Consider the following 13173-nt stretch of genomic DNA (forward strand, 5'->3'; position numbering starts at 1 on the left):
GTTCAGTGTGGTGACCACAATGATACCAAACAGCTCAGTGACTACTTTACTCTGGTCCATGTTCAGTGTGGTGCACACAATGATACCAAACAGCACAGTGACTACTTTACTCTGGTCCATGTTCAATGTGGTGACCACAATGATACCAAACAGCTCAGTGACTACTTTACTCTGGTCCATGTTCAATGTGGTGCACACAATGATACCAAACAGCACAGTGACTACTTTTCTCTGGTCCATGTTCAGTGTGGTGTACACAATGATACCAAACTGCACAGTGACTACTTTACTCTGGTCCATGTTCAATGTGGTGCACACAATGATACCAAACAGCACAGTGACTACTTTACTCTGGTCCATGTTCAATGTGGTGACCACAATGATACCAAACAGCACAGTGACTACTTTACTCTGGTCCATGTTCCGTTTGGTGCACACAATGATACCAAACAGCACAGTGACTACTTTACTCTGGTCCATGTTCAATGTGGTGCACACAATGATACCAAACAGCTCAGTGACTACTTTACTCTGGTCCATGTTCCGTTTGGTGCACACAATGATACCAAACAGCACAGTGACTACTTTACTCTGGTCCATGTTCAATGTGGTGCACACAATGATACCAAACAGCACAGTGACTACTTTACTCTGGTCCATGTTCAATGTGGTGACCACAATGATACCAAACAGCACAGTGACTACTTTACTCTGGTCCATGTTCAGTGTGGTGACCACAATGATACCAAACAGCTCAGTGACTACTTTACTCTGGTCCATGTTCAATGTGGTGACCACAATGATACCAAACAGCACAGTGACTACTTTACTCTGGTCCATGTTCCGTTTGGTGCACACAATGATACCAAACAGCACAGTGACTACTTTACTCTGGTCCATGTTCAATGTGGTGCACACAATGATACCAAACAGCTCAGTGACTACTTTACTCTGGTCCATGTTCAATGTGGTGACCACAATGATACCAAACAGCACAGTAACTACTTTACTCTGGTCCATGTTCAGTGTGGTGACCACAATGATACCAAACAGCACAGTGACTACTTTACTCTGGTCCATGTTCAATGTGGTGCACACAATGATACCAAACAGCACAGTGACTACTTTACTCTGGTCCATGTTCCGTTTGGTGCACACAATGATACCGAACTGCACAGTGACTACTTTACTCTGGTCCATGTTCAATGTGGTGACCACAATGATACCAAACAGCACAGTGACTACTTTACTCTGGTCCATGTTCAATGTGGTGACCACAATGATACCAAACAGCACAGTGACTACTTTACTCTGGTCCATGTTCAGTGTGGTGACCACAATGATACCAAACAGCTCAGTGACTACTTTACTCTGGTCCATGTTCAGTGTGGTGCACACAATGATACCAAACAGCACAGTGACTACTTTACTCTGGTCCATGTTCAATGTGGTGACCACAATGATACCAAACAGCTCAGTGACTACTTTACTCTGGTCCATGTTCAATGTGGTGCACACAATGATACCAAACAGCACAGTGACTACTTTTCTCTGGTCCATGTTCAGTGTGGTGTACACAATGATACCAAACAGCACAGTGACTACTTTACTCTGGTCCATGTTCAATGTGGTGCACACAATGATACCAAACAGCACAGTGACTACTTTACTCTGGTCCATGTTCAATGTGGTGACCACAATGATACCAAACAGCACAGTGACTACTTTACTCTGGTCCATGTTCAATGTGGTGCACACAATGATACCAAACAGCACAGTGACTACTTTACTCTGGTCCATGTTCAATGTGGTGACCACAATGATACCAAACAGCACAGTGACTACTTTACTCTGGTCCATGTTCCGTTTGGTGCACACAATGATACCAAACAGCACAGTGACTACTTTACTCTGGTCCATGTTCAATGTGGTGCACACAATGATACCAAACAGCTCAGTGACTACTTTACTCTGGTCCATGTTCCGTTTGGTGCACACAATGATACCAAACAGCACAGTGACTACTTTACTCTGGTCCATGTTCAATGTGGTGCACACAATGATACCAAACAGCACAGTGACTACTTTACTCTGGTCCATGTTCAATGTGGTGACCACAATGATACCAAACAGCACAGTGACTACTTTACTCTGGTCCATGTTCAGTGTGGTGACCACAATGATACCAAACAGCTCAGTGACTACTTTACTCTGGTCCATGTTCAATGTGGTGACCACAATGATACCAAACAGCACAGTGACTACTTTACTCTGGTCCATGTTCCGTTTGGTGCACACAATGATACCAAACAGCACAGTGACTACTTTACTCTGGTCCATGTTCAATGTGGTGCACACAATGATACCAAACAGCTCAGTGACTACTTTACTCTGGTCCATGTTCAATGTGGTGACCACAATGATACCAAACAGCACAGTAACTACTTTACTCTGGTCCATGTTCAGTGTGGTGACCACAATGATACCAAACAGCACAGTGACTACTTTACTCTGCTCCATGTTCAATGTGGTGCACACAATGATACCAAACAGCACAGTGACTACTTTACTCTGGTCCATGTTCCGTTTGGTGCACACAATGATACCGAACTGCACAGTGACTACTTTACTCTGGTCCATGTTCAATGTGGTGACCACAATGATACCAAACAGCACAGTGACTACTTTACTCTGGTCCATGTTCAATGTGGTGACCACAATGATACCAAACAGCACAGTGACTACTTTACTCTGGTCCATGTTCAGTGTGGTGACCACAATGATACCAAACAGCTCAGTGACTACTTTACTCTGGTCCATGTTCAGTGTGGTGCACACAATGATACCAAACAGCACAGTGACTACTTTACTCTGGTCCATGTTCAATGTGGTGACCACAATGATACCAAACAGCTCAGTGACTACTTTACTCTGGTCCATGTTCAGTGTGGTGACCACAATGATACCAAACAGCACAGTGACTACTTTACTCTGGTCCATGTTCAATGTGGTGCACACAATGATACCAAACAGCACAGTGACTACTTTACTCTGGTCCATGTTCCGTTTGGTGCACACAATGATACCGAACTGCACAGTGACTACTTTACTCTGGTCCATGTTCAATGTGGTGACCACAATGATACCAAACAGCACAGTGACTACTTTACTCTGGTCCATGTTCAATGTGGTGACCACAATGATACCAAACAGCACAGTGACTACTTTACTCTGGTCCATGTTCAGTGTGGTGACCACAATGATACCAAACAGCTCAGTGACTACTTTACTCTGGTCCATGTTCAGTGTGGTGCACACAATGATACCAAACAGCACAGTGACTACTTTACTCTGGTCCATGTTCAATGTGGTGACCACAATGATACCAAACAGCTCAGTGACTACTTTACTCTGGTCCATGTTCAATGTGGTGCACACAATGATACCAAACAGCACAGTGACTACTTTTCTCTGGTCCATGTTCAGTGTGGTGTACACAATGATACCAAACTGCACAGTGACTACTTTACTCTGGTCCATGTTCAATGTGGTGCACACAATGATACCAAACAGCACAGTGACTACTTTACTCTGGTCCATGTTCAATGTGGTGACCACAATGATACCAAACAGCACAGTGACTACTTTACTCTGGTCCATGTTCCGTTTGGTGCACACAATGATACCAAACAGCACAGTGACTACTTTACTCTGGTCCATGTTCAATGTGGTGCACACAATGATACCAAACAGCTCAGTGACTACTTTACTCTGGTCCATGTTCCGTTTGGTGCACACAATGATACCAAACAGCACAGTGACTACTTTACTCTGGTCCATGTTCAATGTGGTGCACACAATGATACCAAACAGCACAGTGACTACTTTACTCTGGTCCATGTTCAATGTGGTGACCACAATGATACCAAACAGCACAGTGACTACTTTACTCTGGTCCATGTTCAGTGTGGTGACCACAATGATACCAAACAGCTCAGTGACTACTTTACTCTGGTCCATGTTCAATGTGGTGACCACAATGATACCAAACAGCACAGTGACTACTTTACTCTGGTCCATGTTCCGTTTGGTGCACACAATGATACCAAACAGCACAGTGACTACTTTACTCTGGTCCATGTTCAATGTGGTGCACACAATGATACCAAACAGCTCAGTGACTACTTTACTCTGGTCCATGTTCAATGTGGTGACCACAATGATACCAAACAGCACAGTAACTACTTTACTCTGGTCCATGTTCAGTGTGGTGACCACAATGATACCAAACAGCACAGTGACTACTTTACTCTGGTCCATGTTCAATGTGGTGCACACAATGATACCAAACAGCACAGTGACTACTTTACTCTGGTCCATGTTCCGTTTGGTGCACACAATGATACCGAACTGCACAGTGACTACTTTACTCTGGTCCATGTTCAATGTGGTGACCACAATGATACCAAACAGCACAGTGACTACTTTACTCTGGTCCATGTTCAGTGTGGTGACCACAATGATACCAAACAGCACAGTGACTACTTTACTCTGGTCCATGTTCCGTTTGGTGCACACAATGATACCGAACTGCACAGTGACTACTTTACTCTGGTCCATGTTCAATGTGGTGACCACAATGATACCAAACAGCACAGTGACTACTTTACTCTGGTCCATGTTCAGTGTGGTGACCACAATGATACCAAACAGCTCAGTGACTACTTTACTCTGGTCCATGTTCAGTGTGGTGCACACAATGATACCAAACAGCACAGTGACTACTTTACTCTGGTCCATGTTCAATGTGGTGACCACAATGATACCAAACAGCTCAGTGACTACTTTACTCTGGTCCATGTTCAATGTGGTGCACACAATGATACCAAACAGCACAGTGACTACTTTTCTCTGGTCCATGTTCAGTGTGGTGTACACAATGATACCAAACAGCACAGTGACTACTTTACTCTGGTCCATGTTCAATGTGGTGCACACAATGATACCAAACAGCACAGTGACTACTTTACTCTGGTCCATGTTCAATGTGGTGACCACAATGATACCAAACAGCACAGTGACTACTTTACTCTGGTCCATGTTCAATGTGGTGCACACAATGATACCAAACAGCACAGTGACTACTTTACTCTGGTCCATGTTCAATGTGGTGACCACAATGATACCAAACAGCACAGTGACTACTTTACTCTGGTCCATGTTCCGTTTGGTGCACACAATGATACCAAACAGCACAGTGACTACTTTACTCTGGTCCATGTTCAATGTGGTGCACACAATGATACCAAACAGCTCAGTGACTACTTTACTCTGGTCCATGTTCCGTTTGGTGCACACAATGATACCAAACAGCACAGTGACTACTTTACTCTGGTCCATGTTCAATGTGGTGCACACAATGATACCAAACAGCACAGTGACTACTTTACTCTGGTCCATGTTCAATGTGGTGACCACAATGATACCAAACAGCACAGTGACTACTTTACTCTGGTCCATGTTCAGTGTGGTGACCACAATGATACCAAACAGCTCAGTGACTACTTTACTCTGGTCCATGTTCAATGTGGTGACCACAATGATACCAAACAGCACAGTGACTACTTTACTCTGGTCCATGTTCCGTTTGGTGCACACAATGATACCAAACAGCACAGTGACTACTTTACTCTGGTCCATGTTCAATGTGGTGCACACAATGATACCAAACAGCTCAGTGACTACTTTACTCTGGTCCATGTTCAATGTGGTGACCACAATGATACCAAACAGCACAGTAACTACTTTACTCTGGTCCATGTTCAGTGTGGTGACCACAATGATACCAAACAGCACAGTGACTACTTTACTCTGCTCCATGTTCAATGTGGTGCACACAATGATACCAAACAGCACAGTGACTACTTTACTCTGGTCCATGTTCCGTTTGGTGCACACAATGATACCGAACTGCACAGTGACTACTTTACTCTGGTCCATGTTCAATGTGGTGACCACAATGATACCAAACAGCACAGTGACTACTTTACTCTGGTCCATGTTCAATGTGGTGACCACAATGATACCAAACAGCACAGTGACTACTTTACTCTGGTCCATGTTCAGTGTGGTGACCACAATGATACCAAACAGCTCAGTGACTACTTTACTCTGGTCCATGTTCAGTGTGGTGCACACAATGATACCAAACAGCACAGTGACTACTTTACTCTGGTCCATGTTCAATGTGGTGACCACAATGATACCAAACAGCTCAGTGACTACTTTACTCTGGTCCATGTTCAATGTGGTGCACACAATGATACCAAACAGCACAGTGACTACTTTTCTCCATTTAAATAGGATGAATCACTGATTACAATATTGGAGACATTTGTGATACCAATTAAAGAAACTAATTAGTTTGAAATATCACTATAATCCAATTATTGATTTTCTTTTCTAAGGGGTACCAACAAATGTGTTCAGCCATTTTAGAATATCTTTGTAAAATAAGCAGTGACTCATCTCTTTTCACAGCTTCTTTGCATTATTCTATGACATACCAAAGGTATGCAAGTCTAGATGATAAAATAACTTTTAATTTCATCACTTTTCAGGAGGAATGAAGTATTTCAATGAGACGTAAGGGTACCAACAAATGTGAGCATGTGTGTACTTTACAGATTAAGATAATGGGAGTTGTTGGGGTGCAGGTACTGTAGTTCTGCTTAAAGGATCTTGTTTATCTGTCATGGGAGCAGTTTAGGATACAGCCTATGGAGAGAGACTCAGCTAGTGGGAGATAAATCCAAACAACCCTATCAGGTGGAAAGCATTTAGGTGTGTGTCTGTGCCTGTGTGTGTACAGTGCCTTGCGAAAGTATTCGGCCCCCTTGAACTTTGTGACCTTTTGCCACATTTCAGGCTTCAAACATAAAGATATAAAACTGTATTTTTTTGTGAAGAATCAACAACAAGTGGGACACAATCATGAAGTGGAACGACATTTATTGGATATTTCAAACTTTTTTAACAAATCAAAAACTGAAAAATTGGGCGTGCAAAATTATTCAGCCCCCTTAAGTTAATACTTTGTAGCGCCACCTTTTGCTGCGATTACAGCTGTAAGTCGCTTGGGGTATGTCTCTATCAGTTTTGCACATCGAGAGCCTGAAATGTTTTCCCATTCCTCCTTTCAAAACAGCTCGAGCTCAGTGAGGTTGGATGGAGAGCATTTGTGAACAGCAGTTTTCAGTTCTTTCCACAGATTCTCGATTGGATTCAGGTCTGGACTTTGACTTGGCCATTCTAACATCTGGATATGTTTATTTTTGAACCATTCCATTGTAGATTTTGCTTTATGTTTTGGATCATTGTCTTGTTGGAAGACAAATCTCCGTCCCAGTCTCAGGTCTTTTGCAGACTCCATCAGGTTTTCTTCCAGAATGGTCCTGTATTTGGCTCCATCCATCTTCCCATCAATTTTAACCATCTTCCCTGTCCCTGCTGAAGAAAAGCAGGCCCAAACCATGATGCTGCCACCACCATGTTTGACAGTGGGGATGGTGTGTTCAGCTGTGTTGCTTTTACGCCAAACATAACATTTTGCATTGTTGCCAAAAAGTTCAATTTTGGTTTCATCTGACCAGAGCACCTTCTTCCACATGTTTGGTGTGTCTCCCAGGTGGCTTGTGGCAAACTTTAAACAACACTTTTTATGGATATCTTTAAGAAATGGCTTTCTTCTTGCCACTCTTCCATAAAGGCCAGATTTGTGCAATATACGACTGATTGTTGTCCTATGGACAGAGTCTCCCACCTCAGCTGTAGATCTCTGCAGTTCATCCAGAGTGATCATGGGCCTCTTGGCTGCATCTCTGATCAGTCTTCTCCTTGTATGAGCTGAAAGTTTAGAGGGACGGCCAGGTCTTGGTAGATTTGCAGTGGTCTGATACTCCTTCCATTTCAATATTTACGCTTGCACAGTGCTCCTTGGGATGTTTAAAGCTTGGGAAATCTTTTTGTATCCAAATCCGGCTTTAAACTTCTTCACAACAGTATCTCGGACCTGCCTGGTGTGTTCCTTGTTCTTCATGATGCTCTCTGCGCTTTTAACGGACCTCTGAGACTATCACAGTGCAGGTGCATTTATACGGAGACTTGATTACACACAGGTGGATTGTATTTATCATCATTAGTCATTTAGGTCAACATTGGATCATTCAGAGATCCTCACTGAACTTCTGGAGAGAGTTTACTGCACTGAAAGTAAAGGGGCTGAATAATTTTGCACGCCCAATTTTTCAGTTTTTGATTTGTTAAAAAAGTTGTGTCCCACTTGTTGTGTCCCACTTGTTGTTGTTGATTCTTCACAAAAAAATACAGTTTTATATCTTTATGTTTGAAGCCTGAAATGTGGCAAAAGGTCGCAAAGTTCAAGGGGGCCGAATACTTTCGCAAGGCACTGTATATGCGTATATGTATGCATTCTACCCATTTCTGATAAAGAGCATTAGGGTTAATCCTGTCAATAATGGTGATAATAAGCCTAGATTTTTTTAATTAGTTTTGCCATTGATCCAAGGTATTATTTATTTATGATAGCAGTCTGGTCACTTTGTTAAATCCTCGACCATGTCCTTGACTCTCTTGCTCTTTCACTGGAGATTCACATTTGGATTCTACAGCTGTTTGTCTCCGCTGCCTTGGAGCCGACGAGTGTGAAAGCAGATTCTCAGACTGACTGTTGGAGAGGACTCTAATACAGCCTGTCTGGCCAAAAGAAACACAACCCTGATCTGAAACCCAGTAGTGAACAGCTGTGTGGAAGAGAGACTTTCTGTGCCTGCATGCATAGCTCCACTACTCAGGTCCAGAGTGGTGTGTCTTTTCTACTCTGGGCCTTCCTGTTTTGTGTCTGATGCCAAATGAAAGGCAGTCGGCCTGAGTGTGGCCCTGGCTGTGTGTCTCTGAGGGCATCCCTGTGGACCCTGTGGGCCTGGCTGAATGGATACAGGCCTCATCCCTCTGTCATCACACACACATTAAAGCCCACCTCTTCTTCTAATGGATCAGGTGCACTCTACAGTCCCACAGCCTTCTGTGGGAAACACATGCAAGGTCATTAACTATACATCAGATATGTGTTCTCTCCATGTCTCATCCAAGTCAGATAGAAGGAAAAGGAGACCTATGAGTTCTTATGCCTGGCTATGCTGGGCTGCACTTTAGAGCAGTGTTTCCTAACCCTGTTCCTGCAGTACCCCCAACACTACACAGTTTTGTTGTAGCCCTTGACACACCTCATTCAACTCATTGAGGGCTTGATGATTAGTTGACAAGTTGAATGAGGTCTGCTTGTCCAGGGTTACAATAAAAATGTGTACTGTTGGGGGTACTGGAGGACCAGGGTTGGGACACACTGCTTTAGGGTGATCGATGTTTTTAGAAATCAATGATTATGACATGAGATAATAAATGAACACAGGTCAAAGTGTATATGTTTTTGACCACTGGGGGAAAGTTGCAATAATGAATTATGACCTCAAGCTGCTCTCTCACTCTGATGTGTGAGGGTGATCACTATAATAATAGGAAGTACATCCACAGCCTAATATGACATGTTCCTGTGTGTATGCCCTAGCATGGAAATATGGTCAGAGAGAGGGTGACGGACAAAGATTTGGAGTTAGAGCAAAAGAGATGATACTAGAGCTCTCCAAAACTGGAGTAGAGTGTAGGTCAGGGCTAGGCAACGCTTGAAGGATGTGTGGAGGAGATTAGGTTGATTGGCGTGAGCTGGACCTTGATGAGGGGACGGCTGTTAACCTAATCACTCTATTTAACTCGGCTTAGCGCCTGTCGATTCTAGCCTGTAATTGATTTAATTCACAGTGGAAACCGTTCCTAACACAATTTTAATTCCTCTGGTTCTACAACTTTGCAATTACCTGGTTTGCCATCGCACAGTAACATGTCTTAAGGTGTGCGTTATAGTCACTGTCAGTTGACATTTAATTTTAGGGACAGACCATGTTTTTTTATTTTCTCCTCTCTCCCTGCAGGATTGATCTACCTCCGACGCACAAGCCTCCTCCTCCCTACACAGAGAGACCGTCAGTCATCCCTCTGGTTGTCCACGCACCACAGGTGGCCTCCCTTTCACAGGTAAACACTCCTATTATTGTGTGTAGGGTTGCAGGTGGAGCTACGGTTGGGGTTATATCTGGAGTTCAGGTTATGGTTAGGGACAGATTTGGGGTTAAACTGGGATGTGGACATGAAGCTAGGGTTAGGGTTGTTGCACTACACCACACTGCTCCTAACCGGTCAACTTCTCATTCAAGTAAACCTTAAATAAACAGCTCTGGGGAAGGAGAAGAGCCAGATTGGGGTTAAAATGGAGTTAGATTCATTCAGCTCAGTGAGATGCAAAAGCAAGTCTTTTAAGATCATTGAATGATTCAGTGTCCTCTGTTTCCAACCATGCATTTCTCTCGCTCGCTCGCTCGCTCTCTCTTTCTCGCTCTTTCATCCTACCCTTCTCCCTTCTGTTTCTATCTTTACCTCGTTTACCGGTTCATTTAAGAGTGTTATTAGTATTCAGGTCCATAAAAGGAATGTAATGGCTTTGGCCTGAACCCTACCTCACACTATTCAAACAGCACCAGTAAAATGGAGTTTATCTGTGTTTCTGTGTATGTAGAGCTACAGAGTCTAGTATTCCCAACAAAGACTGTCGTCTGTCTGGACTACAGGGAGAACAGTCAGTTCTATCCATCTAGCGTCTCTCCTCTGAGACCCTCTACTGATTCAGTGCCAATTCTCTTCAACTCACTCCCTCATCTTTGATGTGTTTTTCAGCTGCATATATTTAGGGTTGAAATGAAAAGTTTTGAGTTTTTTTAGAAAGTTGATATGACTAATTTCCGGAATATGTATTTATTTTGTATCAACAGCGACACAGTGAGTCATCCCATCCTCTATTTTTGCAGGCTCACAGGGCTGTGCGGCAGTTTGAGATGGCAGAGAGAACACCTGCCAGGCTCACACCCCGGGAACCCCGAAGCCCCTCCCACCAGCCTCTGTCCTATCAGGAGTGGGTGTGTCACCAGAACGGGGCGGATCGTATCTACATCAACCACCGGGAACACTATGTGTGACGGACACGTCCTAAACCTTCAATGGACCTGTCAATCAATCACTCACCCTGCCCCACCCATCGCCATGCAGGCTCACAGATGCCAGCCTTTTCAATGTGAAGAACCCAGGCAACGAAATAGTTTGACTTGACCAAGCCTTCATAGATGAGTCTACTCCACATTTAACATCATTTGAGAGCAGCAGTTATCACCTGTAAGAAGCAAGACTAATGAGGCCGAAGCATAAACTGCTGAGTTTCTCTGAGGAACGACAACCCAAACACCCCTCCACTCCCCTTCTCCGAACCACCGCACACACACCTGTTCTGTTCCCAACCACATCAATGAACAGAGGATAACAGCATAGGGAAGAGCAGGAAGACAGATTTGGTACAGTACCACAAAGTAACTATTTAAAATGGAACACTAAGCTCTGCTGTGTACTGTATAGGAGTGGAATAATATGAAAACACCATACTAAGCTCTATGTATAGTAGTTGAATGTGTTACTATGTCACTGTGGCTATGTGATAATCTTGTGTACAGTTATGCTCTTTGAATTAGTTAGAACTAATACTTTTTTTAGGATTGTGGTAAACACCAGGCATATCTTTGTACGGTTCTGGTAAACACACAGCCAATTAGGTAGGATTCTAACTTCATGGTATAAGAACAGAAATAGTAACATTGTCTGAAGGACCGTGCACCAGGACATCAGGATCTGAACAGAGATGGTAACATTGTCTGAAGGACCGTGCACCAGGACATCAGGATCTGAACAGAGATGGTAACATTGTCTGAAGGACCGTGCACCAGGACATCAGGATCTGAACAGCGATGGTAACATTGTCTGAAGGACCGTGCACCAGGACATCAGGATCTGAACAGAGATGGTAACATTGTCTGAAGGACCGTGCACCAGGACATCAGGATCTGAACAGCGATGGTAACATTGTCTGAAGGACCGTGCACCAGGACATCAGGATCTGAACAGAGATGGTAACATTGTCTGAAGGACCGTGCACCAGGACATCAGGATCAAGCATACCAGATAGCAACAGTATACCAGATAGAGTACAGCGAATTTCATTATATGTTACTATCATGTAATTTAAATGTTGGGAAAAGATTAATGTGGTTTAATGCTTCGAGAAGTTAACTGAATCCTAGAAAAAGGAAACTTTTGCACTTGGAATTGAAACATAAATCATTCATACATCAGTGGAATAATCCTATTTGTGTTATTTCACTGCAATTTCGTAGAGGTCTTTCTAGCGCCATTTATGTATTTAAAGGGGATCTTCTCAACTGTTGATGATTTTGTGTTCTCATTCTTCCATTGTGAGTAGATAATATATATGCAGTGTTTGTTTTTTACACATTGGTCAAGGTTAGAGTTTTTTAAACCATCATATTTCTACAGTATAGGTAGTCTGTGTACATGACGTTTTTATATGGGCAAACGTTCGGAAGAGCAGTCGCAGCCTTAGAGGCATCTGCTAAGGACGTTAGCCCCACATAGCAGTGTGTTAATGAGTTAGGCCTCCGTGCCTCTCCTCTCCTGTCCTGGTGGGGACCAGGGCTGTAGCTGAGCCAACCCACAATAAGGCCATTGTTTGTTTCCCTGCCACTAGTGAATAAGCTCTCAGGAATGCATTAACTATTGAAATATAAAAATGTGTCAGTTTCCATCAGCTAACAAACTGCCCTGCTGGAAGTAGAGTATGTACAGGGCAAGTTTTACCAGGCCATCCTGAGGGGCTGAATATTATGGACTGTTTTGGACTGTTACGTCATGTAGCCTATTGGTTTGTTAGGGAGGGTGGTTTGGGATTGGACTGCAAAACAAAGTTGAGGGATGAGAGGAGTACACTTTTGTAGCTCTTCTGTACAACTTAAGTATCGTCATGATTGTATGTGTAGAGTAGCATTGGTGTTTTGGGATCTGATCTCGGCACATTTTTAAAAAGCCTACCTCATCCTCAGCTCATTCATACTTAAATATAACGGTTCACGTCTTAAAGGACAA

At 43.3% G+C, this 13173-nt stretch overlaps 1 protein-coding gene across 1 annotated transcript in view; it reads left to right on the top strand.

Moving 5' to 3' along the window:
• The window catches only part of nectin3b (nectin cell adhesion molecule 3b), a 75700-nt gene extending 63335 nt beyond the window's left edge, over positions 1–12365 (top strand). Inside the window, exons 7-8 of the mRNA XM_036990195.2 lie at positions 10068–10170; positions 10998–12365. Coding sequence (XP_036846090.1) covers positions 10068–10170; positions 10998–11165 — 271 coding nt within the window. The 3' untranslated portion in view covers positions 11166–12365. The remainder of the gene's footprint in view (positions 1–10067; positions 10171–10997) is intronic.
• The last annotated feature ends 808 nt before the right edge of the window (positions 12366–13173 follow it).

Source organism: Oncorhynchus mykiss, chromosome 10 (genome assembly GCF_057628025.1).
Source record: "Oncorhynchus mykiss isolate SJ-2025 chromosome 10, ASM5762802v1, whole genome shotgun sequence".
Taxonomy (NCBI): Eukaryota; Metazoa; Chordata; class Actinopteri; order Salmoniformes; family Salmonidae; genus Oncorhynchus; species Oncorhynchus mykiss.